The sequence below is a fragment of the Triticum dicoccoides genome, chromosome 1A (genome assembly GCF_002162155.2).
Source record: "Triticum dicoccoides isolate Atlit2015 ecotype Zavitan chromosome 1A, WEW_v2.0, whole genome shotgun sequence".
Classification (NCBI taxonomy): Eukaryota; Viridiplantae; Streptophyta; class Magnoliopsida; order Poales; family Poaceae; genus Triticum; species Triticum dicoccoides.
In genome coordinates, this window is record NC_041380.1 from 348,164,243 (window position 1) to 348,192,233 (window position 27,991).

The 27,991-nt window shown below is 44.6% G+C and overlaps 6 protein-coding genes and 1 non-coding gene across 8 annotated transcripts; 1 reads left to right on the plus strand and 6 right to left on the minus strand.

The window, feature by feature from the left end:
- Nucleotides 1–278: 278 nt before the first annotated feature.
- On the minus strand, nucleotides 279–2,894 carry LOC119272195 (GDP-mannose transporter GONST3-like). Its single transcript, XM_037553741.1, has 2 exons — nucleotides 2,691–2,894; nucleotides 279–1,758 (listed from the first exon to the last, which is right to left on the minus strand). Exon 2 carries the CDS (start codon nucleotides 1,756–1,758, stop codon nucleotides 652–654), a length of 1,107 nt encoding a protein of 368 aa, XP_037409638.1. The 5' UTR covers nucleotides 2,691–2,894; the 3' UTR covers nucleotides 279–651.
- Nucleotides 2,895–3,021: 127 nt separating this feature from the next.
- On the minus strand, nucleotides 3,022–3,093 carry TRNAH-GUG. Its single transcript has one exon. It is a non-coding gene; the product is annotated as a tRNA-His (tRNA).
- A 648-nt stretch (nucleotides 3,094–3,741) lies between these two features.
- Nucleotides 3,742–5,170, minus strand: LOC119272205 (protein SAR DEFICIENT 4-like). The gene has a single exon (XM_037553747.1). It carries the CDS (start codon nucleotides 5,074–5,076, stop codon nucleotides 4,078–4,080), a length of 999 nt encoding a protein of 332 aa, XP_037409644.1. The 5' UTR covers nucleotides 5,077–5,170; the 3' UTR covers nucleotides 3,742–4,077.
- A 3,565-nt stretch (nucleotides 5,171–8,735) lies between these two features.
- On the plus strand, nucleotides 8,736–12,590 carry LOC119288100 (protein FAR1-RELATED SEQUENCE 5-like). 2 transcript variants are annotated; one of them, XM_037567749.1, is made up of 5 exons: nucleotides 8,736–8,848; nucleotides 8,928–9,152; nucleotides 9,646–11,324; nucleotides 11,421–11,708; nucleotides 11,782–12,590. In XM_037567749.1, exons 3-5 carry the CDS (start codon nucleotides 10,830–10,832, stop codon nucleotides 12,304–12,306), a joined length of 1,308 nt encoding a protein of 435 aa, XP_037423646.1. In that variant the 5' UTR covers nucleotides 8,736–8,848; nucleotides 8,928–9,152; nucleotides 9,646–10,829; the 3' UTR covers nucleotides 12,307–12,590. The 2 variants fall into 2 exon arrangements, with proteins under 2 accessions (XP_037423646.1, XP_037423706.1); XM_037567809.1 differs by lacking the exons at nucleotides 11,421–11,708; nucleotides 11,782–12,590 and having other exon boundaries at nucleotides 9,646–10,714.
- A 1,235-nt stretch (nucleotides 12,591–13,825) lies between these two features.
- Nucleotides 13,826–15,652, minus strand: LOC119288244. Its single transcript, XM_037567908.1, has 6 exons — nucleotides 15,338–15,652; nucleotides 15,035–15,232; nucleotides 14,806–14,898; nucleotides 14,448–14,704; nucleotides 14,277–14,352; nucleotides 13,826–14,167 (listed from the first exon to the last, which is right to left on the minus strand). The coding sequence occupies exons 2-6, from the start codon at nucleotides 15,068–15,070 to the stop codon at nucleotides 14,048–14,050; spliced, it is 582 nt and encodes a 193-aa protein (XP_037423805.1). The 5' UTR covers nucleotides 15,071–15,232; nucleotides 15,338–15,652; the 3' UTR covers nucleotides 13,826–14,047.
- A 161-nt stretch (nucleotides 15,653–15,813) lies between these two features.
- LOC119353107 lies at nucleotides 15,814–18,142 on the minus strand. The gene is made up of 7 exons (XM_037619699.1): nucleotides 17,939–18,142; nucleotides 17,057–17,822; nucleotides 16,827–16,979; nucleotides 16,476–16,733; nucleotides 16,191–16,380; nucleotides 15,949–16,023; nucleotides 15,814–15,905 (listed from the first exon to the last, which is right to left on the minus strand). The coding sequence occupies exons 2-7, from the start codon at nucleotides 17,807–17,809 to the stop codon at nucleotides 15,814–15,816; spliced, it is 1,521 nt and encodes a 506-aa protein (XP_037475596.1). The 5' UTR covers nucleotides 17,810–17,822; nucleotides 17,939–18,142.
- Nucleotides 18,143–18,283: 141 nt separating this feature from the next.
- Nucleotides 18,284–19,182, minus strand: LOC119288342. The gene is made up of 2 exons (XM_037568002.1): nucleotides 18,975–19,182; nucleotides 18,284–18,902 (listed from the first exon to the last, which is right to left on the minus strand). Exons 1-2 carry the CDS (start codon nucleotides 19,113–19,115, stop codon nucleotides 18,516–18,518), a joined length of 528 nt encoding a protein of 175 aa, XP_037423899.1. The 5' UTR covers nucleotides 19,116–19,182; the 3' UTR covers nucleotides 18,284–18,515.
- Between the last annotated feature and the right edge of the window lie 8,809 nt (nucleotides 19,183–27,991).

Genomic DNA, 27,991 nt, shown 5'->3' on the forward strand with positions numbered 1-27,991 from the left:
ATGTCCACTACTCATTGTAGTGGTCATGATTGGGGGAGCCGCATGCTGGGACATCTTAACGTAAATCAGGAAACTTCAAAAAATGATTTTTGAATTCTTGAATTTTTCAAGAAAATTCACAAACTTGAAACTTCATAAAATGATTTTTGAATTTTTCAGAAAAGGGGCTCCATGGAGCCCAAGCTCCAATAGCAATTTTCGTATTACCCTTATAAAGTACACTGTTAAGGGTATTTTTCCATCTAGTGTGGTTTGCTATCTCAAAATGAACCCAAAAAGACAGTGCATGGGGTGATGGCTCGCCAAAAAGGTAGTCCATTACAGTACGAACATACAATATGTTTTCCACTCAATGTGCCACCGCTACTGCTAACAACTAAGAGAAAAGAAAGAAAATGATAAAATAACTAAATAAGGAAATGTCTACTGTATATGATCTGCATTCAGGGATCAGGCCCTAGAGCTCAGCGATTCTCTCCAACAAACGAAAACGATAAACAATAACAAAAAAGAATCGTAGAATGATACTGAGGTTCCTCTGCATTTCCTAACTAATCTCAACTATGCCCTGTAGATAAACATTTCTTTCCAATGGTCCACGCAAGCTGTTGCCAGAAGTGAAGTATCAATAACAAACTTCAGCGATGAGGCTTATGAGGAATGCTCTACAGTTGAACTGATGTCACGCCCTTGCTGCATCTCAAGCAACTTCTGTTCCTCCTCATCATTCTCTTCCTTCGGCTCAAAATTTGGTGCCTTGGGCTTTGTGGTGGATTGCTGGTACAGAACACCACCAGACATGCAGATCAACAGCCCAATTGTTCCCACAAGGGATGAATGCTTGTCCCAGATAAGCAGATTAATCACGACAGTGAGGAGCTTGTTTACTATACCAAGGACCGTAAATCCAGTAGCTGAGATAGCCCGTCTGCAGGAGAACCCAAAGAAGGATATTGCTAACCCAAAAAGGCACGACAAAGCAACCGGAAGAATCATGTCGAATGACAGCCAGTTTGTCATCTTAGAGCTGTCGACCTTCATCTGACTGAACTCTCCCATTACAAGGAGCTCAATGGGGAACAGCATCAAGGCCTCAAGATTGTTGTAAAGCACAAGGCCCCATGTATTCAGGCCAATGGTCATGACAACGTGCTTGATGTATACGAAATCAATGGACATACTCGCTAGGTAGGCCACTGCCCAGCTATAAGCAGTCACAGTGAACTGGTTGTCTGTGAAAACGTAGATCACACTTCCACCAAGTATGGTGGATAGTGAAAGCCATGTCTTGAATGACGGCCATGGTTGGTGAAGGTACAACGTCTCTCCGATGGCCACAAATATTGGCACAGCAGAGCGAAACACAATGAAAGTGTCCACATTGGCATGCAGCAAGAGTTCGCTGTTTGTGAAGATGGAGATGTAGAACATCACAGCAGCAGGTAAGAACTTCCACATGGTTGCGAAATTAAGGCCATCATGCTCAATAAGCTTTGCTTGTCCACATAGGAGAACTCCAACAACACTGGTCAAGTACTGTAGAGCTGTCAGTGCCCCAGGGTACGGAAATTTCATGATTGCCCATTTGTTGATAATGGAGAGCAAAGATGCTGACAGGCAATAGCCAGCAGCCAAGCCATACACTGAAGCTTGCTGGACAAGAGTGCTCAATATGCTACTCCAGGCTCCAGTTTTTTGGAGAGCACTGGAACCATTGGCTGAAGAACCTTCTTTCGAGGGCTCCGAGGAATCAGACATCTGCAGCATCCAAAATTATATTTTAAGTGCTCGGAATAAATAAACGAACTGTTAAAATTCACGATGGATCCTACTCATCTTATTGGAATAAGTAACCAGGAGCCTACTGTAACATACTCCCTCCGTCCCAAAATTCTTGTCTTAGATTTGTCTAAATACGGATGTATCAAGTCACGTTTTAGTAGTATTAGATACATCCGTATCTAGACAAATCTAAGACAAGAACTTTGGGAAGGAGGGAGTATGACATAAACAAAACTCTCAGTTCAAAATTCTATACACATGATGAGCGTTGAAAATCTCATGAGAAATATATGAACAGGAAAGGTAACCAACATTTCGAAAGTGCCAACCAAGATAACAAAACTGACAAAGTAGTGGTATTAAGCAAGATAACCAACATTAGGGAATTACAACATTGTTTCCGTACTAGTCCGTCTAGTAAAAGAGCAACACTTTCTTGATGTTTAAAGAAACAATTAAGCCTTGTATGATCACATAAGTTAAGTATCCTACATGGACAGGGGTCAGAGGGCATAAACATAGCATGCAAGAGTAACCATAGTTAAGTTCCTCATTATCTGCAGTGATGCAGATCCTCTGAAGCAATGACTATGCAACAACAAATGCAAGTTCAGGGATTCAAAATTTCAAAGAGTGGCACATATAAACATGCAGCACGCTTAATTAACACATACAAGATGCTGCAAATTATGTAGGACGGGATGCATCCCCAACGTTTCCTCGGAGTAAATCAAAATCTGCTTGCCAAGGTAACGCGGGGCATGAGCAGAAGATAGATGGTGCCTCCTGCGATTGCTAGCTCTAATCGAACCGGAGAACAAACTTAGGCGACATAAATGACGAAATGCGCCCCGGAGCCGCACGCCCCGAACCCTAGATCAAATCCGAAGAAGAATCGAAGCATATACCTGGAGGGCCTTCTGCGGGCTGGGATTTGGAATTGGAGCAAAATCTACGGGCAGGGAGTCGTCGGGGGCTCGTGATCCTCACCGGGGCGACCGGCGCTAGGGAGCGGGGTGGAACAGCGCCGGCGCTGCAGGGCATGGGCTGTCGGACTGCGCCATTGTGGCAAGGGGGGGAGTTTGAGTTGAGGAGGTCGGTGGTGAGGTTGGGTTTGTCCGTTTTCGCCTGTCCCTATTTTGGGCCAGGCCCAGTTTACCGATGCGACCTCATCGTGCCCGTCGGCTTAAAAGTTCAGACAGGTTTGCTCAAAAAAAAAGTTCATAAAAAATATCGAAGTGTGGCTGCTGGGATTCGAGCCCAGGTCTCCACGGCCACAACGTGGAATTCTCACCACTAAACTACAGCCACTTTGATGTTCGAAACCATGTACACCTTAGTTAACACAACCGGCGTAGGAGTACATAACGGCAGGTAATTCAGTATAAAGAATCTGGATCATTTGGGAACTCAATCTCTGCTGCTGTAAATGCGACGATAAAAGCTAGTGAAGTCAATCTGTCAGAACACACAATTTTGTATTACGGCATACCATGAATGTCTTCATGCTTTATCTTAACCCCAATGCCGTTCAACATAGACAAAATCATTCTAAGCTCGTTATGACACTCATGGAGCTGTTACGCTCGGTGTTCCTTCAACAAAATTCAGGTCCTCCAGGACATGTCAGTCACTCAACATGAGTTTTCCTTGCAGAGAACCGAGCTAGCTAGGTTGTCACAGTTCCAGATGGATGCCTATATTACAATTGCGCGGTATAAGCTAATAATATTGAAAACCAAGAAACAAGTGATGTGGGATCAGTTGCTTTTGAAGATAAAGATGGCTCAACTACAACCATCCGGTGATGCTTTTACATCTGCTTCCCCCCACTTATTAGGGTTCTCCCATTATCTGAAAACACTTGTATTAAGGTCTGAGCTCATCCTTGCCCGAGAGAGCATTCAGATGTGCAGCCATATTGGCAATCATGATGGTCCTGAGACCTGAGTCCTGACATTGCAGCACACTCAGCAACAATGCCAACAATACAAAAGATTTGAGTTCACAGATAAGCCATTACACTGTAATTCTCCTTGATAAATACCACACCATGTTATTAGAATCGGATACAGAGACAAGGTACCATGAGATGACAACACCTTCTTATTCGAATCGGCCTAACAACAGGTGAATATGCCACAGCTGATGATCAGAAGCACAAAGTGCTAATCTGATCAGTTTTATTTATTTGTATTTCGCCGATGATGACTCTCTGGAAGGAACAGCCTGTGCAACCTGCCTGCAAGAAGAAGAGCCTTCTCGCAATCCATGAGTTCCATGCATCGATCGACCTCACGCGTTCTTGGCTGCAGTGTAGTTCTCGTAGGCCAACTGTGCCGCCAAGAGGTCGACGACGGCCGTGCCAACGGACTTGAACACGGTGATCTCATCGTCGCTGCGCCGCCCGGCCACGGTCCCGGCGGCCAGCTCCGCGAGCGTCCCGGCCACATCGTCCCTCCGCAGCACGCCGCGCTGCAGCGCGCCCACAAGCTCCCCGGCCTCCTCCAACGCCGCCTCGAAGTCGATGAACACCCTGCCCCGACGGAGCGCCTCGTCGTCGCACTCCCGCATCGCCGGCGTGAACGACCCCACCAAGTCCAGGTGCGCCCCGGGCTTCAGCAGCTCCCCCCGCACGATCGGCTCCTGCGACCCCGTCGCGCAGCTCACGATGTCCGCCGCGGACACCGCCTCGTCCATGCCGTCGACCTCCTCGACGGCCACTCCCGGGTGCGCGTCCCGGAGCTTGCCGACGAGCGCGGCGGATTTGGCCTTGGTGCGGTTCCATACCAAGATGCGGGAGAGTGAGGGGAGGGCGGACAGGTGCGCTTCGGCGAGGTAGGGCGCGAGGGCCCCGGCACCCGCGAGCGCAAGGGTGGAGGGAGGCCGGGAGGGGGAGACAAGGAGGGAGGCGGCGAGGGCGGAGACCGCGGCGGTGCGGAGGAGGGTGAGCGCGGAGCCGTCGACGAATGCGAGGGGAACGCCGGAGGCGGAGCTAAAGAGGGAGACGGTGGCGTGGATGGAGGGGCGGTGCGGGGAGTTGGCGGGGAAGGAGGTGACGGCCTTGAGGGCGAGGTAGGGGAGCGACGGGTGGGCGCACCATGAGGGCATGAGGAGCAGCGCCGCGGAGGGCGAGGTCGGGACCGGGAAGGAGACGCGGTGCGGGCAGTGGATGTCCCCGGAGAAGGCGGGGAGGCCCGCGCGGAGGTGGGAGATCAGGGACGGGAAGGGGAGGACGGCGTGGAGCGCCTCGGCGTCGATGTAGACGAACGGGTGGGACGGCGGTGCTGCCATGCTGCCGCGGTGGGGCTGCTCCTGCGCTGCTCGCGGCGTTCGCGATTGCGTGTTTGGGAATGGGGATTGCGTTGACTAGCGAGTCCTAGTCGTACACAGGGTTGGTCTATTTCATATTCTCTCCGCCCCTGCTTTGCCAGCCACACACTTGTTAGAGCATCTAGGGCTAATGCCAAACAATTATCGTCTACGGCATTTGATGCAAAAACGTGCTTGAACAGATAAAAAAACTATGGTTTAAGGCATTTGATCTGAAAATGTGCTTTAGCAGATAATGCATCTTCAAATGACGGTAGGAGGGCTCTCTTTTTAGATATTTCTTCGAGTTGTATAAGAGCATCTATAATCGGCCCTCTCAAACTCGTCTCATATGTCTGAGCGGGCCGTCCAGTCACTGCTTGGTCACGATTTTTTGACCCAGACGGGCCTCTCATACGGCCCTCAAACGCCCGGGCTAACTGGCATCCCCATACCCATCCTACATATGGGGTTGATATGAGGACGCCCGAGCACGCCCACCACGTTGGACCCGACAGCCAGACCCCACCCTAAATTGCACCAAATTTACCCCAAAGACCAGCAGGATCCATTTGCTATCTCCTCTCTTCTTCCTCCTCTGCGTCGTCCGTCTTGCGCTCCGCCGCCGTTCCCAGGCTCTTCGCCGCCAGCTCCGAAAGAGCGCTCCCGTCCTCGCCGCGGGAAATGTCGTTGCCGGCCCGGACGCCACCGTGGTACGTCTGGCAACTCTCCGCTCCGCCTTGCACTTGATGTGTTCGACACATTGACCGCCCGGAACTATTGTGGTTTTGTTAGGTAAATGATGGATTCTGATGCTTCATCGGACGAGGAGTATGGATCGACAGAGCTTGACCAAATGATTCAAGATGAGTTCTTCGATTCGTCGGATTTGGACGAAGAAGTGGACATGAGCATGCAAGAGGAAATGGAACGGCAAGTGGAGTATATTCTCAACTTTAAGGGCTCAATCAAAGGGAGAAGAGTGATCAACCGAAATAGGGTGTCCATAGCAAAGCTACTGCACAATGACTACTTTGCTCCCACACCTGCTTTCCCCGGAAGATCCATGGTTTCGTCGTCGTTTTCGCATGCAGAAAACATTGTTTTGTGCATTGTGGGGGGAATGGAGGCACATGACGACTACTTCAAGCTCAGAAGGGATTGCTGCGGCCAACTCTCTTTCTCGGCCAAGCAGAAGTGCATGATTGCTCTGAGGATGCTTGCACTTGATATTGCTGCAGACGCCGTTGGTGAGATGGTTAGGATGGGGGGAGCACGTGCCTGAAGACCACTGTCAAATTTTCCCGCGTCGTGGTTGAGGTGTTTGGACCTGAGTATCTCAGAGAACCAAATGCGCAAGAGAAGTTGTTGGCCATTAGAGAGACAAGGGGTTTCCAGGAATGCTCTGATCAATTGATTGCATGCATTGGCAATGGAAGAAGTGCCCCAAAGATCTGCGGGGAATGTATCAGATCACACAAGAGAGGCCACCATCACACTAGAAGCGGTGGCATCACATGACTTGTGGATTTAGCATGCTTTCAATGGAATACCTGATTCTCACAACTACATCAACGTGCTTCAACGATCTCCGGTGTTCAGGAGGCTTTGCAATGGGGAATCACCACCGTGCAACTACACCGTCAATGGTCGGGACTACAACGTGGGGTACTATCTTGCCGATGGTATCTATCCTCAGTGGACGGCGTTTATGAAGACCATATCCGAGCCGCGTGGCAATAAACAGAGCCACCTTGCAACAATGCAGGAAGCGGCTAGGAAGGACGTAGAGAGGGCATTTGTGTGCTTCAGGCTCGTTGGGGAATTATGCAGAGCTCTGCAATGATGTGGGAATCGGAAACTTTGTGGCAGCCGATGACATGCTGTGTTATTCTACACAATATGATTGTCGAGAATGAGGGTGATGGTGTAGCCCAAACCCATGATTTCGAACCACCCGGAGAACAAGTTGAAAATCCAAAAGATCAAGATGTGGCTCAGCTTATGAACTTTCTGCAGATGCATCAGAACTTCGAGATCAGCAGGTGTACACACAACTACTCAATGATCTTGTGGAGCACATGAGGATCCACAATGGCAACCAAGGAGGCAATGCTTGAGTTTGGCACTTCAAATAAATTTTATGTAAACGCTATCTATGCTTGATACCAACAATTGCTATTTACGTGTGATATTGTGTTGCATGATTGACGTGCATGTATTTGCATGGATTTAAGAGTCTGGATTTGAGATATGTGGATGCACGGAAAGAAATGTGAGGGCCCGTCCAGATGCGCCCGTGGGCGTTTGACGGGCCGGATTTGCCAAGTCCGATTGTAAATGCTCTAACTTCATTTGCTTATTAAACTTTGAACCACACATCTTTATTTTGATATTTGATTATAATAATTATTGAACAATGCCATATTAGACAGAAAGACTAAAAGATGACAAAATGAAACTAATATGACATGATTACCTCAAATAAAAACCAAATTCAAATGCCTTCATCGACAGCAATAATACTTCAGTGCTTCGAGAAAAAGTTTATACATCAGAACCCTAGGCATGTACATAGAATTTATACATTAGAACCCTAGACATGTACATAGAAATTTAGGATGGATGAAGTACGTGCCAGTGAAAGATTGAATTAGAAATTTATACATCAAACTTGAAGCTTCGTGTACATTGAAATTGCAGGACGGATCATAGATGAATATGTACTTATAATTTGTTGAAAGACTGAACGAACTCACTGACGTCGAGTCACTGTTCGCGCAGGATGGCAGGATGCCGTCGGATGCCATATGGCCGGGTCGCCGGCACGGCCACACGGTGCAATAGCAGGCTGCCTGTCGCGCCTGCGCTGCCTCGGCGAGGTCCTATGTAAGCGCCGGTTCACGCTGCTGGCACTCGCACGTGCCGCGTAGTGGGCCGCGCCAGCAACCTACTGAAAAAAGAAGGAAATCGTGAAGGAAAAACTCCAACCTGATTTCAGCCCACGCGCGTTAACTACTAAAACAAGTCCCAGTTAGTTGATTATTATAGGAAACAAACTCTATTTGACCCTTCTCTTAGTACAAACATTAAATATATAGTGGTACTTACCCACTATAAATTATTTGAATAAAGAAAAACATAAATTGGAAAACGCATTCACGAAAACAATGAATTGAGAAGAAAACACATTTGAACAAATGAAGTAGCTTGCAAAATTTCAACTCATTTGGATAATCCTAGCTAATACTTCCTTCACCAAGTTTCCCTCTGGACAAAAACTTTAGAAAATTGCTGAAGAAGATGAGAGTGGCGTTAGACAGCATGGGTGCGCTTGCTCCTGATACGTGGCCCAATGGCGATATTCCATTTTGGTGGGCCTTGTCGGCCTGGCGTATCTGTGAACAATACGTCTGTGGGCATACATACGGTACAAAAGTATGTAAACTGACAGTAATGTCAAACGTCGCAAATGTACTACCGGTACATGGAAGCTTTTGACAGTACATGGACGTCCATACACAAAGTTCCATCCACCAAACTCCGTTTCCGTGAGAGAAGACACTAAATGCCAATGCTGGCCAACTGCATTTTCTCACCCCGTCTGTCAGGCGGCCGCGGAGAGGCAGAAGGCGGGGGAACGACTTAAATTTTTTTTGCCTGATATGTAGAACGCTCGAGACAGAGGAGACCTTATGGCGACGGCGGAGGAGACCGGCGACGGGCTAGAGTTTCTCTCAGATCCGGTCGACAGGTATGGCTCCTGCCTCATCTTCTCCGATCCAAATGCCTCCTGCGACAAATTCCTCAAGTCTACATGGTTGTTCTCGCAGGTTTCCCCTGCCGGATCTTGAAGGCACAGATTTCAGCCCGGATGGCGAGGAAGATACTATTCTCACACAATCGGCTGCTGAATCAAGCATGGGGGATGTTGGCGATCCGGCGCCTGCTCTCCAATTAGCCATCGACAGTACGTGCGATGCACTAATCTTACTAACGACAAATTCGCAATGCTCAGCTAAAGAAGAAGGCGATGAAGCGACCGGATGGGCAAAAAGGTAATGCGATTCGTATGCTGCAGAATTTTTTTGATGTGTTGGTGCTGCAATGTGGTCCCTTGTCTTGTGCTTACTTGCCAACTTAGAAATTATGTTATCAATCAGGAGAAAACGTCATCTGAATAATTTACATTCTTCATGCCATGTAGAAATTATGGACTATGGAAGAATTCTGATTTTGGATGCTTAAAAACTTCAGTGCTCTGTCCTGCTTATGAACTTAGCCTGGTTGGAATGTTCAATGCCATGTCGTGTTCTGTGCATTCTTGAATGCTTGTAGCTTATGAACTGTGCTACCAGACTTCAGATTTATTCCCCACTGATTAGTTACTCTCATCCTTGTTGAATTGTTCATTACTCCATCTTGGCATGTTCATGCTTACATACTTGGCCATCATTTCGTACTGAAACCATCTTATTCCCTAACAACAAAAGATAAGCCATGCTTAGCAGCAACATGACTTTGTTTTAATTTCAATTGTTGTTGCAGCAGAGTTCGAGTCGGGCAAGCTCCTATTGAACGTCCGCCTTGTGCGGGGAGGGTTTCCGCTCTTGAAAAAAGTCTCAGAGGATATGCAGAGAAGAAAACTGAGACAGTGGTGGTACCAGCTGTTGGAAACAGCTTTGATTCATTGGGAGAAGCATACGACTACTACAATCTATATTCTTGGGAAATATGATTTGGAATAAGATATGGCAAAAGTAGGCTCAATGTGGAGAGAACTAAGTGTATGCAAGAGATAGTATGTGGATGCTCGATGAGTACTAACTAAATTGATCATACAAAAATGTACATCTGTGTAAAACGTGCACTCAATAAATGTCTGACATACTTGCAATTTCAGGGAAAACCAAAAAAAGGAAACACCCGCACAATTCGATGTGAGTGCCCAGCAATGATACGCCTCCTTCAAACAAATGACAGTGGATGATACATATGTGAACACCGTCCATCACACAACCATGCTTTGACAGCCAGATGTGGTGAGAATCTGTACTGGCCTTCACATAAGCATATTGATATATATATACACGGGACCTTGTGAAGCAGCTTAGAGAGAACAACATCATCATTGGTAAAGTCTACAACATAACTGGTAGCTTCTTCGAGTCAATGAGCAATGTCCCTTTTAGTAAGCGGGCTTTGAGGGGGCTATGTGGCGAGATAAGCCGAGGCCAAGCAGATGATGATGTCCGAAAAACTATGGATGTTTTCGCAGAACTGGGCACAAAGGATGCAGGTTTGTACTACAGAGTACAGCCTGACTGTGATAGCCGGATAAGGAATTTATTGTGGTCAACTGGAGCAAGCAGGATGCAGTACCATTACTTTGGAGATGCAATAACATTTGACACCACATACCGGACAAACCTATATGATATGCCATTTGGGCTGTTCGTTGGAGTGAACAACCACTACCAAAGTATTATATTCGGAGGTGTGCTTGTCAGGGATGAAACATGTGAAACTTTCGAGTGTGTGTTCAGTGAATTTATCTGCATGATGGGTGGCAAAAATCCACAAACCATACTAACATGTGAATTCATCAATTCCAGAATCCTATTTACTCTGGAACTCTGAATCATTTGATGCTTAAACTTCTAGTTCATGCGAAAGATTAGAAAAATTGTTGCAATTTTGCAAATGAACAATATTTTCACTCAAAATTTTATCTGATGTTACTGACACATAAAAATAATTTTCCCTCCACAGATCAATGCAGAGCTATGGAACTTGCATTGGAAAAGGTAATGCCATACACCACACATCGCTGGTGCAAATGGCATGTTCTTAAAAAGTCCAAAGAAAAGTTGGGAGCATACTACACAAAGCGAAGTAACTTCATAGCAGAGTTTCATAAAATTGTGAACCACATGATCACAGTTGATGAATTTGAAAAAGCATGGTCAGAGCTGATTGATAAGTACAGTCTGCAAAAAAACACTTACTTGGCAAACATATATGAAGTCAGATCAAAATGGGCCAAACCATACTTCAATGGGAAATTTTGCACGAAAATGACAAGCACACAACGCAGTGAGAGTGCAAATCATATGCTCAAAGGATATGTCCCAGCAAGCTGCCCGATGCACTTATTTGTAAGAGAGTATATGAGACTTCTTTTTGACCGAGAAGCAAATGAAAACTATGAAGAACGGCGAACAAAAATAGTAAGTTCATTTCAATTGATTCATGTATATATATCATTCCATTCCAAGCTTATTCTAGTAATGATACTGACTGAACATTACATTCTCTTGCCTCAGGTGTTACCTGCTATGAAGCTTAATTCACCACTAGAATACCATGCAAGCAAGATCTACACTATCGCAATGTTAGAGAAATTTGGTGATATCCTATATGAAGCACAACAATACAGAGTAGAGGAGGTTGAAAAAGCATCAAAATATTATGTACATCGATATAACCCCGAGAAGCATGCCAAGTGGTGCAAAGTTATGTACATAGTGCATGTGCTTCAAGATGGGGAAGAGCTTATCTGTGAATGTGCTGGCTTCGAGCACACTGGGTTACTTTGCTGTCATTCACTCAAGGTACCACCTTACTACATAGAGTGATATGTATAATTAAAAACAGTTCATAATCAATTGAACTGTAAAATTACAGGTGCTTGATTTTTTGGGTATATCCACAATACCATCGAAGCACATCATCAAAAGATGGACTAGGGATGCACCATATATACTCCCAGGACACTTGGCACACCTGCAGAAAGACCAAATCTCAGCTAATTCCATCACATTCAGACATACCAATCTTTATACCCATGCTTTGGAGGTTGTAAGACTTGGCGATGCGAATCCAATTGCATATGACTGTGCAATGGATCTTCTTAGATCAGCTATGGATAAACTCACTCCTTTAGCTGCTGATCAGGATGGATTGGGACTGCAGCACAGACTAGAATTCAAAAAATTGAAAGTTTCAGAGCTAAGTCTAGTACATGTACCACCAAATGGGTACAGAAGTGATGCTGAAGGTAGTGCAATTGGGAATTTTATTGGTTTATCTGCCCCGGAACGCAAGTGCAAAGCTGGACGTCTGACCAACAGCAGAGACAAGCCTCCATATGATGATCACGGAGCAAAGTCCAAAAAAGCAAATTGGTTCCACATGTGGATAATGATCTAATATCCAGTACCAGCAAGCGAACACGGTTCTGCACAATTTGCCGTGGGCCTGGTCATAAGAGCACAACATGTCCACAAAGGGGTGACATCCCTCAAAAGAAAAGGAAGAAGCAAAATGCTCAATATGTGGGGTAGGCGGACATCGAAAGAACACCTGCAATAATCCTAAGATTGTGCTACATGTTGCCGAGAAAGCTCCTGATCAAGTTGTTGCCGGGATATGATCCTTACATGTACACCAATCTATCTAGCATTTGTAATATAATGAGAACCTGGTAATGTGTGTTTTTCTGAACCCTGTATTATGCATTTGCAATGTATCAGTACTAATTTTCATGCCACGAATGTTGCTGGCGCAACTTTGTCTGTCGTGTTGAGATATTTGTGTGATTATGGAAACATGAATTCATTACAACATCTTGTATACATAGTTCTATCCTGGTTTCCCGAGAACACATTTGTATTATCAGAAAAAAAATGATGTTACCGCACCATGAAAAACAGCGAACAAAAAACCCACTGGCACTTATATTTTTTGCTGGTACTACACATGGAACACACAACAAGAGTGGAGTCCTGCACCGACATCACAGTGGCCACGCGTCACTTCATTTGGCCCGGCACCGGCATGCAACACTTTGATCATCTAGCTCATATTTTGAATCATTTTGGAGCGCCCGCCCACGCCCGCTCGTACTCACTACGATCTGGTCCGGAGAAAGCCATCCCACTCTCATAAATAGCCCTTCTTCCACCTAGCGCTCTATCACTTCCTCAAGAGCTCCCCTGCACTGTCTCTAGATCGTACTTTGTGATCGCAAAGAATGTCAGCTCCACTTTCAATTGCAAGCTCCCCACAGTATGCATCGTCTGGATCGAACTCGCCGCATGTTCCAATGGCCTCTGCCGTGCGCAATCCTACTGTGTTGCCATTCTCTTGTGTTGGTGCAGGAGCCATTGTGCCAAGCGCCCTGATCTCGTCCCCTTCTACACTTCTGCGCGAGGTAAGCTATGTGCAACTCTGCATGACCAATCCATCTTCTAGATCTGGAATTCCATGCATAAATCCTTGTCTCCCTTTTTGCACATGCAGGACTCATTGAACGGCGGAGCCAATGGTCCCTGGACAAGTGGAGAAGATGTTGAGCTGGACGGCGACGCTGAAGTGCAGTCCAAGATATCTGCAATCGAAGAGGTGGGCGAGTACGATCCAGATAATGATTTGTCCGGCAACAATCAGGAGCCATCAAAAGCCCAATCGAAAACGTCTCGATCCCATCCAGACAAACAATAAGCAAATCTGAGCTCCGACTGAAGCCAAATCAATTTAACAACATTTGTGTATTACAAAACACCAATTATTAACCATCGTACACACAGAAAATGGGAACATCACTCCTCAGCAAGTAAAAGTAAATCCCCCATCAACCAATTTCAACATTGCTGAACTTACATCCTGAAAAACTCGTTTTGGAAGCATTTTATTATTTTTAAGGTTCATGGTCAAGGACATTGCACACTACAAAACATAAAAATCTTACATTCTTCCTACATAACACGAGAGGCATAATATAATGCCATACATTTAAGACACATGATTCCATCAAATCATGGGATTTATTGTCAAGCGGCGATGGAAGTTGAGTAACTGTCTTGGAAATAGGTACTCGTAAGTCAGGCACATATTCTGGTTCACTCCTCTCTGCTAAACCCCATCAGCATACACATTCATTTCACACTTCTCATCCCTCAGGTTCATCGAACGCCGCACGCAGAACACTCTCAGCAACAAATTCCCCACGCTCGTCGCATAAACGAAAGACCTTGAACACAACCAACTTCCGAAAGCTTGCAATGTTCTTCTGCATTTTTCACAACCAACAACCAGTCGAACATCTAACTAATATAATGTAACTATGAACCTCAAAATCTATTGGCCATATTAAAAAAAATTAACTCCACCACAATTACCTTGGTAAGTGGCAACTTCATCTTTTCTCCGTCATACTGCCTGATTGCATGTACCATACAAATTCCAGACTCGTCCCTAGCGATAAAACAGAGCAATAATTTGAATAACTAAACAACAAATGAAACCTTCCCACCACAACAAAATTTGATTTACTTCCACTTCTGGATTACCTTGTGAAAACATCATTGGCAATCCTCGGGAACTTCCGTTTCCATTTTTCAAATGTGCAATGCCACTTTGCGAAAAAATCATTCAAGCAACTGAACATCGCATTATGGATCTGCGACACAACCTCCTCATGCATCATATGACGTTGATCTGCCCCTTCAACTTGACAACACAAAGGGTCCAAAACATGGATCTCCTTCCTCAGCATGTCCCACATATAGACAGCCCAACCTTGATCGAGAGTAGCAGGAATGAAAAACTGTAGATATTTTTACTTTGTTAAAGGACACACCCATCAATCATGAATTATGTCACTAATTAACACATAAAAACTACAAAAACAAACCATAAACCACTAACCATCCTACTTGAAGTAATATCATGTGCCGCATTTGCAAGCTGGCACTGAACAACCTTAATATGCACAACTTTCTCCCCGGCAAGAACATGCGTCTGTCACACAAAATAAAGTCAGAAGTACACATTGACATCTACCATATACACACAACAACACATAAAAAACTAAAAAACAATCATGCCATCGGTCCAGTAGCACAAAACAAAAAAAAAACAATCGCGCAAATCTCACCGAGAAATCCGGTTCAAGAACTTCCCTCCATAACATGTAGGCACTTGCTCCTTACAGCACTGTCAAGCTGGTGAAATCTCCGCAACACAAGAGTAGCAACCTCATGATCAAGATCTTCCATTCCCATGATCTGCTCCTTCATGCATAGAGCATTTACCTTCACAAATCTTGGTACCGTGTGCAAAAACCATACACTACCTGAGCAAAAGACAAATCGTGTTAGTGACGTATAAAAAAAAAATCTACTTCGCATACCCTCCAAATGAAACATATATGTCCATGCTTAAAAAAATGACAACTTACCCATCCAGATGATAATCATGCCCTCCATCCAACCACTGCATAAACTTGGTAGTCATTGGTATTGGAGGCGGCTGTGGCAGACAACCCCGTGTCCATGGATCACCACAGAAACTTGCAGACGTGGCATACCTACGCCTTGGTAAAATCGCATCAGTTGAAGAAAAGTACACAACATTTTCCTCCTATGAATAGTTGTCATATAAAGATTGAACCATGTCAACAATAGCCTACGCATATGCAGCAATTCTGTCACAGAAAAACTTGTTCTTATCAACAGATGCTCCACAACAGGATTATTGTAAACATGAGCGTCATCCATATTATGTGATCGTCCGCCACCTATATCTGGTACAGTGCAACATATAAAAATCACATATATATTCAATATCCTCCGCTCTCGACAAAAAAATATATAACATATTTACATCCAAACTACTGACATCCTGCACTTTCATTCTCAACAATACACCTCCTTTTTATTCTTTGCTGATAAGCATCATCAATGCCATCCCGCGCATCTGAGAACCCGTGAATACAACCCTGAATTCCCATACCGAATAGAAAAAACCTAAAAATATCCACATAGATATCTCATACTACTGAAAATATACCTTCATCATCAGACATCTGTAAACGACGCCCCACTTCGAACACTCCTCCCCGTGATGCACCACCTTCCTCTTCACCTATTATTATATACACACATCCACATTAGTCTATCTCCATTAGTCTAGTACTACTCAAGAGGCACCAAAATCAGAGCATACCAGTTTTAGGATGAGTTAATAATCTATTATTATTCAATCAGCTACCCATAAACCACAAAATTTAGAGTCAATGACCAATAACATACCAGTTCTGGAAAGTGTAATGCACTTGGATAATACTCGTTTTGCACAACATCTGCACCGGTCTTTTACAAACGGAACCATTTTCTCAGCGAAAGCGAACATATCGGACTGCAACTGGTTACGCAACATAGTAGTACTCAAAATACACTTCGCATTGTGCTGTTTCAACATGAGGCTCATCTCCTCCAGCACCTACACCCCATGCAAAATGAAAGCAACGAATGGATGTCACACAATAAAAATAGGAAAAACGTTCCACACATGCAGAAAACATGGACCACACATACCGGATCATCTTTGCAAATCTGAGGGAGATACTTGCTGAAATCAACGGGACCGACTGACCGACTTGCTGACATAGGATCTCCTAGAAAGTTGAATGCACCTGTCTTGACATTTGAAGAAGCCATCGATGCTCCATGATTGGGGGTATCAACTAACCCTACCACTGGTTGCTTTGAAGAAGATGGGATTGATGCCACACCTCTGCACGACGGACTGGCCGCAACTGCCCGAGTATAGCACACTGAATCTGCAGGCCTCACCTGACAACATGCAAAAATAAAATTAGAACAAAAAACAAAATGACACATAAAAATTAAACTTCATCATCTGCAAAGTCTGTCGTAAGTCCTTACAGCTGCTGGCACATATGTTACCACCCCCTGCTGCTCGCACCGCGCCATCAAGATCATTTGCCAAAGTCTTTTCTGATGAAAGCATTGTATGCGAGGGAACACAGAATGCTGCATGTTGAAAATCCCAAGATCAATGTTGTCCAGCACGAAAACCTATTGACAACACAAACAAACAAAAAATCAGGCAGTCTTCTTTGTTATCTTAAGTTCAACCGTCGCTTTCGCTATACCTGAAAGAACAGATGGCAACCAAACAGATGAACTATCTGCGCCTTGTTCTCATACTTGGACTGCAACTTCCTCACAGCTGCCATAAGATAATCAACAACATATTCGCACCAATTGAATTGTGATATCAACTCTGGATTAGACACAGCACCCCAAAAATCAATCACCTTGTACTCATGCTTCGTACTTGGACACAACAGGTATCCCATGACAAAAACAACAAATGCAATCTGAAAACAATCCTTCTCAATCTTGCTAGATTGTTCTGAAATATCCCTGTTTAGAAAATCTTCTGCAATTGTAAGATTTTGAGCAGGTGATCCATCCATCCCAATTGTCTGCTTTATAAATTCTATTGCTGCGCTACTGATTTCACCGTCCCTCCCACGAACAGCCCGGTTGCCACAAGGGACCCCAAAATTTTTATGAAAATCCTCTGGCGTAAACAAAATCACACGATCTTCATCTACACAAATTGTGCGCGATTTCACCTTCACCTTCCTCATAACCCACGCGCTCATCCTCAGATCTATCTTTTTCAGCAATGGTAGTTTTAGCATTCCCTCGAAACCGATCTCTACCACAAGCCACCTCTTGTAATCATCAAATTTCTGGACGACCTCAACAACATGCTTCACCGAGAGACGTGAGGTCAACCCTGGCTGCTCCTCTAAGTCTTCTGATGCCCAAACAACATCATCAGGTGACAAATCTTCAGCCACAGGGCCTTCTCCCAGGAGATCCACGAGCTTCATCCTCTTCGTCCATCTAAATGTCGATAAAATGTAAGAAATCATCAAAAGGGAAGCGAATCTCGACCCCAAAACGCAACCAAACGCATCTAAAAATGTATATGCATCAACTGTAGTTTAGAAGTCACTTACCAGACCAGCTTACAGGCGGCTTGGCAATCAACGCAGCAAGACCTCGTACCACCACACCTCTAGCTCCTCTTGCTGAGACGAGATCTCGATCTATATTGCCGCAGCCTGGAGAGGAGCGAAGCCTTTCAAATGTCACCGTCTCCAGAGAGAGCTGACTATAGACACAGCTGGGAGAGCAAAACCGATCGGGCCCACCTGCCTGATACAAACATCAGCCAACGCGGACAAACACGCTGGGTCCTGCCGATCCGCCACGTGCTATACATGCATAACGTTCAGGCAAACAACCCGTCTGGTCCCTATAATCAAAATCACACCCATAAATAAATTCACTACGTTGAGCACTAAGACTTCATTAATACTGGGCCAACCAAATGTACAACCAGAAGCTTAAACAACCCATAACAGATACCTAGAACACATACGACGGCGTCCCTCACTACCACCTACCATACATCAACCTTACCATCTGGTGAGCACACACCCATAATCCATACCAGCAGCAACTACCAGCACACCTAACCACTACCATTACATGAGGTAGGGATACATAAACCTCGACAGCAGATTAGCATGCCTAATCCCTGTCAAACACGCGCATCACGCTTGAAGCAACTACCAGCACAAGGATGGCAATGCAAATAGCCATATTCCCAACTGACACCACCAGATTGATTGATGCAGGGTCAAGCGCGATGGTAAACTGACGAGGAGCAACGGCCGCCGCACCATGCACATATCCTTCACCATCAATTGTCGCCGGCACCTGCGGGAGAACCGGTGCTCCATTCTGGCCCCCTGCCACACCATTCATCGCCTGCAACTGCCCACCTTGACCTCCTCCCCCGACTTCATTTTCTCCTGGATTGATTTGCGCCAGCGGAGGCGCCGCCGGCCCCAGCGAAGCCAAATGTTCGGCGTACGCTTCTTCCCACCTGTAGAAGTCGCACCCACCTTTCTTCGGCTGCCATTGGTATGAGAAATCGATTAAATAATCAACTCTTAAGCACATCAAGAACAAAAGAAAATCTCTTACATTGTGATTACAACACTTGTAGAACCTCTCCCCCTCGAACTGACCAGTCCTCGCCACGAACGTCACCACACGCCTACCACAATCCGGGCATGGAACTATAGGCAGCGCAACCGGATCTGCGACTTGGTTCACGTTCGCCATGAGCTCTCTCTAGGGTTCGTAGTTCTCGATTTGGGGGCGAACTGAGGTGCAGTCGGGCGGAAATGAGAAGATAAGGACAGGGTGGGTGGACCGCTGGCATAAATGCCCTGGCTGCACCGCACAACCACCACTTTCCGTCCACTGACGGTCACGGCGCACTTAATTTATCACAAACGGCTCTTCCGTCAACATTGACGCCTGAGACTAAAACGTCCGTCCATGACCGCCTCTGTTATTTCTGTATCCTACATTCATACATCTCGTATGCCGTACATGTACCACCTACCAACTTATAATAAACCGGCCATCCCGCATCTCAATAGCAGTTTCGATGGTGCACGATACCAGGAGCGCACGCGCTCGTGAGCTCCTACGAATTTTCGTAAGGAAGATTGGCTAGAAAAATGGAGCTAAATTTTGGCATGAGATAATTATTTGGATAGGAAAGAGTGCCCTAGAAGTTTGGGAGAAATCAAGAAAAGATAGATGGCACTTCCTTCACAAACTGCCACTCGGGACAGAATTGAAGAATGAATATTGCTGAATTATTTGTGAGCTGGACAAGGAAGGTTTGAACATATTTGGGGAAGATATGATCCAAAGAATTTATGAGAATTTTTTGGGAATAAATGGCAAGGCAGAAATATAGGTTGCTTCACAACCTAGGCCAAACAGGATTATTCCTTTAATAGAAAAAGGAATGTTCCTAAGAAAAGAATTTTGCTTTGGACTAGAATGGAAATGACATGATCTTGGAAGAGATTTGAGAATGCTGAACCACTTGGGAGAGGAAAGAATGATGATCTCCCATGTTTCAAGTCCATAGAGCTGCTCCGAAAGAAAAGTCAAAGAAAAAAACCAAAGAAAATAAAAAGAAAAATAATAATTACATATAAAACATCCAAGATTGATACTATAATAGCATGAAACATTAAAATTACAGATATGTTGGAGGCGTATGAGTGGTATGCAAAACTTTGTGAAGAGTTCACTTTCTAGATGTAGATCTCTGTAAAGACCCTCAAGATTCAGATCTTTGTGAAGACATTCACTCACAAGATCATCACCCTTGAGAAAAGTCTGCTGACACCATTGACAATGTCAAAGCCAAGATAACTTCTTGAGTAGGTTGCCTCTCGACAATGGACCTTCCAGCACTAGTGCCACGTCAAAGGCCGCGTTCCCTGCAATGACCAGTCAATAGCAGACGCGCCTACTGACAGGCGTAGAGCTACACGACAAGGCTGCAAGTAGAGTTGTATCGATTTATAGCGGTGCGGATTGAGCTATCAAGTGGAGAGAAGGCCTCCAACCAGATTAGGTGGCATGCTCGGTGAATCACCTCCCCTTTTACCATGTGCATGACACCTCGCTAGTGATGTGTCACAGTAAAAGGTTGTTGTCACTAAAGCCTGCCACGACAAGACATGCGCCTACACCACGGCAACGGGATACGAGGCCACATACCCACACATTTAATGCGGTAGATATGCTAATGTAAATGTATTATAGATACACTATTGTAGCCACTGTGTTGACCCATTATGAGTATAAAAGGAGGCCCATGCTACGTAGATAAGGGTTTGACTCTTGACAGTTTACTTCCACATGTGAATACACTTTCTTTGGCCTGGCAAGCCTCGGCAAGGAGAGTGTGTCGTTGTAACTTTCAATTCATCACATCCAACAATATAACCTAGCAGGACGTAGGGTATTACGCTTTCTAGTGGCCTGAATTTGGGTAATAAACAACCTTCTCGTAGATAGGGATTTTGAGTGTGTAGTACCCCGACACCGAACCAAAAAAGGGGGCATATTTCATCTCTGCTGTCGTGTTTTGCACACGCCACTGCTTGTACCCGGTGGACCCCTTGTTGGTTCCGTCCCGTGCAACTTCAGGTGACCCATGGCGTATACAAGGAAGATTCCAAGAGACGTGGCGTCGACGACAAGACGTTGGATTCATGGAGGAATCTACCTCGTACGTAGCCGACTAGGATCCATGTACCCTAGGACCCCCTAGTATCCTATATAAGGCAAGGGATCAGGCTCATAGATATAAAACTTACAATCTCTCAGTACGTTGTACACCTGATACACTCCAACGCAATAAAGCACACAACATGATGTAGGGTTTTATCTCCCCGGGAGAGCTAGAACAAGGGTAACTCTGTGTCCCTGTTACCATCGTTTCAAGACACTTAGCATAGGAAACCCTACCAAGGGATCTGCCAGATTTAACTCCAACACACCCCAAGTGAAGCATGCAAAGCGGCGTGTCATCAGCATGAAGCATGGAGACCGACGTGCAACTCCATCGTTGCCTGGCTACTTCTTCCTTCCACCTTTGGACTAAGGGCGAAACGCCTCACGATCACCACATGGGAACCTAACCGTCACACACGGGACGGACTCGCTGGGTCTTGTTTTTTTCAAGAGTACGCCAATGGCGTACCATATTATTATCGAAGGCAGAAAGTTAATTACAAGAGACTAGCGATGAATGCGAACATTCAAGCCAGCAGACTCCCACAAGTTCAACTAAGGCTGCTCTCTCACAAATTGTTGTAAACCTCCTACACCTATCCTTGCACACCTTAGATCCTGCACCTCCTTTGCGATTTGGCATAGCAATTGCCCGGAATTCTTGAATTGCAGCGGTCTGTTGAACATGTTGGGAAACGTCACGTGCAATTTCAGAAAAAATCCTACGCTCACGCAAGATCTATCTAGGAGATGCATAGCAATGAGAGGGGAAGAGTGTGTCCACGTACCCTCATAGACCGAAAGCGGAAGCGTTTGACAACGTGGTTGATGTAGTCAAACTTCTTCTCGTTCCGACTGATCAAGCACCGAACGTATGACACCTCCGAGTTCTGCACACGTTCAGCTCGATGACGTCCCTCAAACTCTTGATCCAGCAAAGTGTCGAAAGAGAGTTTTGTCAGCACGACGGTGTGGTGACGGTGATGGTTAAGTGATCAGTGCAGGGTTTCACCTAAGCACTACGACAATATGACCGGCGGCGTGGAGGGGGGCACCGAACACGGCTATGAATCAATATTGTGTGTTCTAGCGGTGCCCCCTTCATATATATAGGTTGGAGGGGAGGAGAGGCAGCCAAGGGGCGCCCCAAGTAGGAGGAATCCTACTTGGGAGCCTCCCAATTCGGCCTCCCCCCTTCCATATTCATCCGGAGGGGGAAGGAAGGAGGAGGGATGAGAGAAGGAAGGGGGGGGCTGAATTGCTCCCCTTCCTTTCTCTCTTCCCCTCTTTCCTTCCCCCTTAATTTGGCCTACATGGGGCACACCAGCCCCCTAGGGGCTGGCCTGTCCCCTTCTTGGCCCATTAGGCCCATGTAGTTGCCGGGGGGATGCCCGGAACCCCCTTCCGGTGACACGATATGTACCCGGTACCCCCGGACACTTTCGGTGTCCGAATATCATCATCCAATATATGAATCTTTACCTCTCAACCATTTCGAGACTCCTCGTCATGTCCGTGATATCACCTTAGACACTGAACAACATACGGTCGCCAAATCACATAACTCATATAATACAAAATCGTCATCGAACGTTAAGCGTGCGGACCCTGCGGGTTCGAGAACTATGTAGACATGACTGAAACACCTCTCCGGTCAATAACCAACAGCGGAACCTGGATGCTCATATTGGTTCCCTCATATTCTACGAAGATCTTTATCGGTCGTACCGTAATGACAACATACGTTATTCCTTTTGTCATCGGTGTGTTACTTGCCTGAGATTCGATCGTCGGTATGAAGATACCTAGTTCAATCTTGTTACCGTCAAGTCTCTTTACTCGTTCCGTAATACATCATCCCACAACTAACTCATTAGCCACATTGCTTGCAAGGCTTATTATGATGTGCATTACTAAGAGGGCCCAGAGATACCTCTCCGATACTCGGAGTGACAAATCCTAAGCTCGATCTATGCCAACCCAACAAACACCTTCAGAGATACCTATAGAGCATCTTTATAATCACCCAATTATGTTGTGATGTTTGACAGCACACAAGGTATTCCTCCAGTATCCGGGAGTTGCATAATCTCATAGTCAAAGGAATATGTATATGACATGAAGAAAGCAATAGCAATAAAACTGAACGATCAATATGCTAAGCTAACGGATGGGTCTTGTCCATCACATCATTATCCTAATGATGTGATCCCATTTATCAAATGACAACACATGTCTATGGTTAGGAAACTTAACCAGCTTTGATTAACGAGCTAGTCTAGTAGAGGCTTACTAGGGACACTGTGTTTTGTCTATGTATCCACACATGTATCAAGTTTCTGGTTAATACAATTCTAGCATGAATAATAAACATTTATCTTGATATAAGGAAATATAAAATAACAACTTTATTATTGCCTCTAGGGCATATTTTCTTCAGTCCCCCACTTGCACTAGAGTTAATAATCTAGTTCACATCGCCATGCGATTTAGTTCACATCTTTATGTGATTAACACCCATAGTTCACATCGCCATGTGACCAACACCCAAAGAGTTTACTAGAGTCAATAATCTAGTTCACATCGCTATGTGATTAACACCCAAAGAGTAGTAAGGTGTGATCATGTTTTGTTTGTGAGAGAAGTTTAGTCAAAGGGTCTAACACATTCAGATCCGTATGTATTTTGCAAATTTCTATGTCTACAATGCTTTGCATGGAGCTACTCTAGCTAATTGCTCCCACTTTCAATATGTATCCAGATCGAGACTCAGAGTCATCCAGATCGGTGTCAAAGCTTGCATTGATGTAACTCTTTATGACGAACTCTTTATCACCTCCATAACCGAGAAATATTTCCTTACTCCTCTAAGGATAACTTTGACCGTTGTCCAGTGATCCACTCCTGGATCACTATTGTACCCCCTTACCAAACTCATGGCAAGGTACAATATCAGCATATCATACTTTATAGAACCTATGGTTGAGGCATAGGGAATGACTTTCATTCTCTTTCTATTTTCTGTCGTGGTCGGGTTTTGAGTCTTACTCAACTTCATACCTTGCAACACACGCAAGAACTCCTTTGAGTATTCCATTTTGAACTACTTCAAAATCTTGTCAAGATATGTACTCATTGAAATTTTTATCAAGCATCTTGATCTATCTCTATAGATCTTGATGCCCAATATGTAAGCAGCTTCACCGAGGTTTTTCATTGAAAACTTCTTATTCAATTATACTTTTATGCTTTCTAGAAAATTCCACATCATTTCTGATCAACAATATGTCATTCACATATACTTATCAAAAAGGCTGTAGTGCTCCCACTCACTTTCTTGTAAATACAGTCTTCACCGCAAGTCTGTATAAAACTATGTGCTTTGATCGACTTATAAAAGCGTATATTCCAACTTCGAGATGCTTGCACCAGTCCATAGATGGATCACTGGAGCTTGCACATTTTGTTATCACCTTTAGGATTGACAAAACCTTCTGGTTGCATCATATACAACTCTTCTGTGAGATATCCATTAAGGAATGCAGTTTTGATATCCATTTGCCAGATTTCATAATGTGGCAATTGCTAAACATGATTCAGACGGACTTAAGTATCGCTACGGGTGAGAAAGTCTCATCGTAGTCAACTCCTTGAACTTGTCGAAAACCTTTTTGCGACAAGTCGAGCTTTGTGGACAGTAACATTACCATCAGCGCCAGTCTTCCTCTTGAAGATCCATTTATTCTCTATGGCTTGCCGATCATCGGGCAAGTCAACCAAAGTCCATACTTTGTTCTCATACATGTATCCCATCTCAGATTTCATGGCCTCAAGCCATTTTGTGGAATCTGGGCTCATCATTGCTTCCTCATAGTTTGTAGGTTCATCATGGTCTAGTAACATGACTTCTAGAACAATATTACCATACCACTCTGGTGCAGAACATGCTCTGGTTGACCTACGAGGTTCGATAGTAACTTGATCTACAGTTTCATGATCATTATCATTAGCTTCCTCTCTAGTTGGTATAGGAATCACGGGAACGGTTTTCTGTGATGAGCTACATTCCAATTCGAGAGAAGGTGCAATTACCTCATCAACTTCAACTTTCTTCCCACTCACTTCTTTCCGGAGAAACTCCTTCTCTAGAAAGAATCCATTTTTAGCAACAAAGATCTTGCCTTCGAATCTGTGATAGAAGGTGTACCCAACATTTTCTTTTGGGTATCCTATGAAGACGCATTTCTCCGATTTGGGTTCGAGCTTATCAGTCTGAAGCTTTTTCACATAAGCATCGCAACCCTAAACTTTAAGAAACGACATCTTAGGTTTCTTGCCAAACCATAGTTCATACGGTGTCGTCTCAACGGATTTAGACGGTGCCCTATTTAAAGTGAATGCAGCTGTCTCTAATGCATAACCCCAAAACGATAATGGTAAATCGGCAAGAGACATCATAGATCGCACCATATCTAATAAAGTACGATTACGACGTTCGGACACACCATTATGCTGTGGTGTTCCAGGCGGCGACGTGAGTTGTGAAACTATTCCACATTGTTTTAAATGAAGGCCAAACTCATAACTCAAATATTCGCCTCCTCGATCAGATCGTACAAACTTTATTTTCTTGTTACGATGATTCTCCACTTCACTCTGAAATTCTTTGGACTTTTCAAATGTTTCAGACTTGAGTTTCATTAAGTAGATATACCTATATCTGCTCAAATCATCTATGGAGGTCAGAAAATAACGATACCCGTCGCGAGCCTCAACACTCATCGGACCACATACATCGGTATGTATTATTTCCAATAAGTCAGTGGCTTGCTCCACCGTTCCGGAGAATAGAGTTTTAGTCATCTTGCCCATGAGGCATAGTTCACAAGTATCAAATGATTCGTAATCAAGTGATTCCAAACGTCCATCTGCATGGAGTTTCTTCATGCGCTTTACACCAATATGACCTAAACGGCAGTGCCACAAATATGTTGCACTATCATTATCAACTTTGCATCTTTTGGCATCAATATTATGAATATGTGTATTACTACAATCGAGATTTAATAAACCATTCACATTGGGTGTATGACCATAGAAGGTTTTATTCATGTAAGCAGAACACCAATTATTCTCTGACTTAAATGAATAACCGTAATGCAATAAACATGATCTAATCATATTCATGCTCAATGCAAACACCAAATAACATTTATTTAGGTTCAACACTAATCCCGAAGGTAGATGGAGTGTGCGATGGTTATCGTATCAACCTTGGAATTACTTCCAACACATATCGTCACCTCGTATTTAACTAGTCTCTGTTTGTCTTGCAACTCCCGTTTTGAGTTACTACTCTTAGCAACTGAACCAATATTAAATACCGAGGGGTTGCTATAAACACTAGTAAATTACACATTAATAACATGTATATCAAATATACCTTTGTTCACTTTGCCATCCTTCTTATCTGCCAAGTATCTAGGGCAGTTCCACTTCTAGTGACCATTTCCTATGCAGTAGAAGCACTCATTTTCAGGCTTGGGTCTATCTTTGGGCTTCTTCATGGAGTGGCAACTTGCTTGCCATTCTTTTTGAAGTTTTATTTCTTTCCCTTGCCCTTTTTCTAAAGGAAATATGCCCTAGAGGCAATAACAAAGTTGTTATTTATATTTCCTTATATCATGATAAATGTTTATTATTCATGCTAGAATTGTATTAACTGAAAACTTAGTACATGTGTGAATACATAGACAAACTGAGTGTCACTAGTATGCCTCTACTTGACTAGCTTGTTAATCAAAGATGGTTAAGTTTCCTAGCCATGGACAAAGAGTTGTCATTTGATTAACGGGATCACATCATTAGAGAATGATGTGGTTGACTTGACCCATCTGTTAGCTTAGCACGATGATCGTTTAGTTTGTTGCCATTGCTTTCTTCATAACTTATACATGTTCCTATGACTATGAGATTATGCAACTCCTGAATACTGGAGGAACACTTAGTGTGCTATCAAATGTCACAACGTAACTAGGTGACTATAAAGATGCTCTACAGGTGTCTCCGATGGTGTTTGTTGAGTTGGCATAGATCAAGATTAGGATTTGTCACTTTGTGTATCGAAGAGGTATCTCTGGGCCCTCTCAGTAATGCACATCACTATAAGCCTTGCAAGCAGTGTGACTAATGAGTTAGTTACGGGATTGAACTAGGTATTGAGATACCGATGATCGAATCTCGGGCAAGTAACATACCGATGACAAAGAGAACACCGTGTATCGTTATGCGGTTTGACCGATAAAGATCTTCATAGAATATGTGGGAGCCAATATGAACATCCAGGTTCCGCTATTGGTTATTGACCAGAGACGTGTCTCGGTCATGTCTACATAGTTCTTGAACCCGTAGGGTCCGCACGCTTAACGTTCGGTGACGATTGGTATTACGAGTTTATGTGTTTTGATGTACCGAAGGTAGTTCGGAGTCCCGGATATGATCACGAACATGATGAGGAGTCTCAAAATGGTCGAGACATAAAGATTGATATATTGGATGACTATATTCAGACACCGTATGAGTTCCGGGGGTCATCGGATAATTATCGGAGTGTTGGGGGGTTATCAGAAACCCCGGGGGGACTAATGGGCCAACATGGGCCTTAGTGGAGAGAGAGAGAGAGAGGGCCGGCCAAGGCAGGGCCGCGCCCCCCTCCCCCTCTAGTCTGAATTGGACTAGGGAAGGGGGGCCCCCTTTCCTTCTGTTCTCTCCCTCTCCTTCCTTCCCCCTTCCTCCCCCTAGCTGGACTAGGAAAGGGGGAGTCCTACTCCTACTAGGAGGAGGAATCCTCCCCTCCTTGGCGCGCTTCCAAGGGCCGGCCGGCCTCCCCC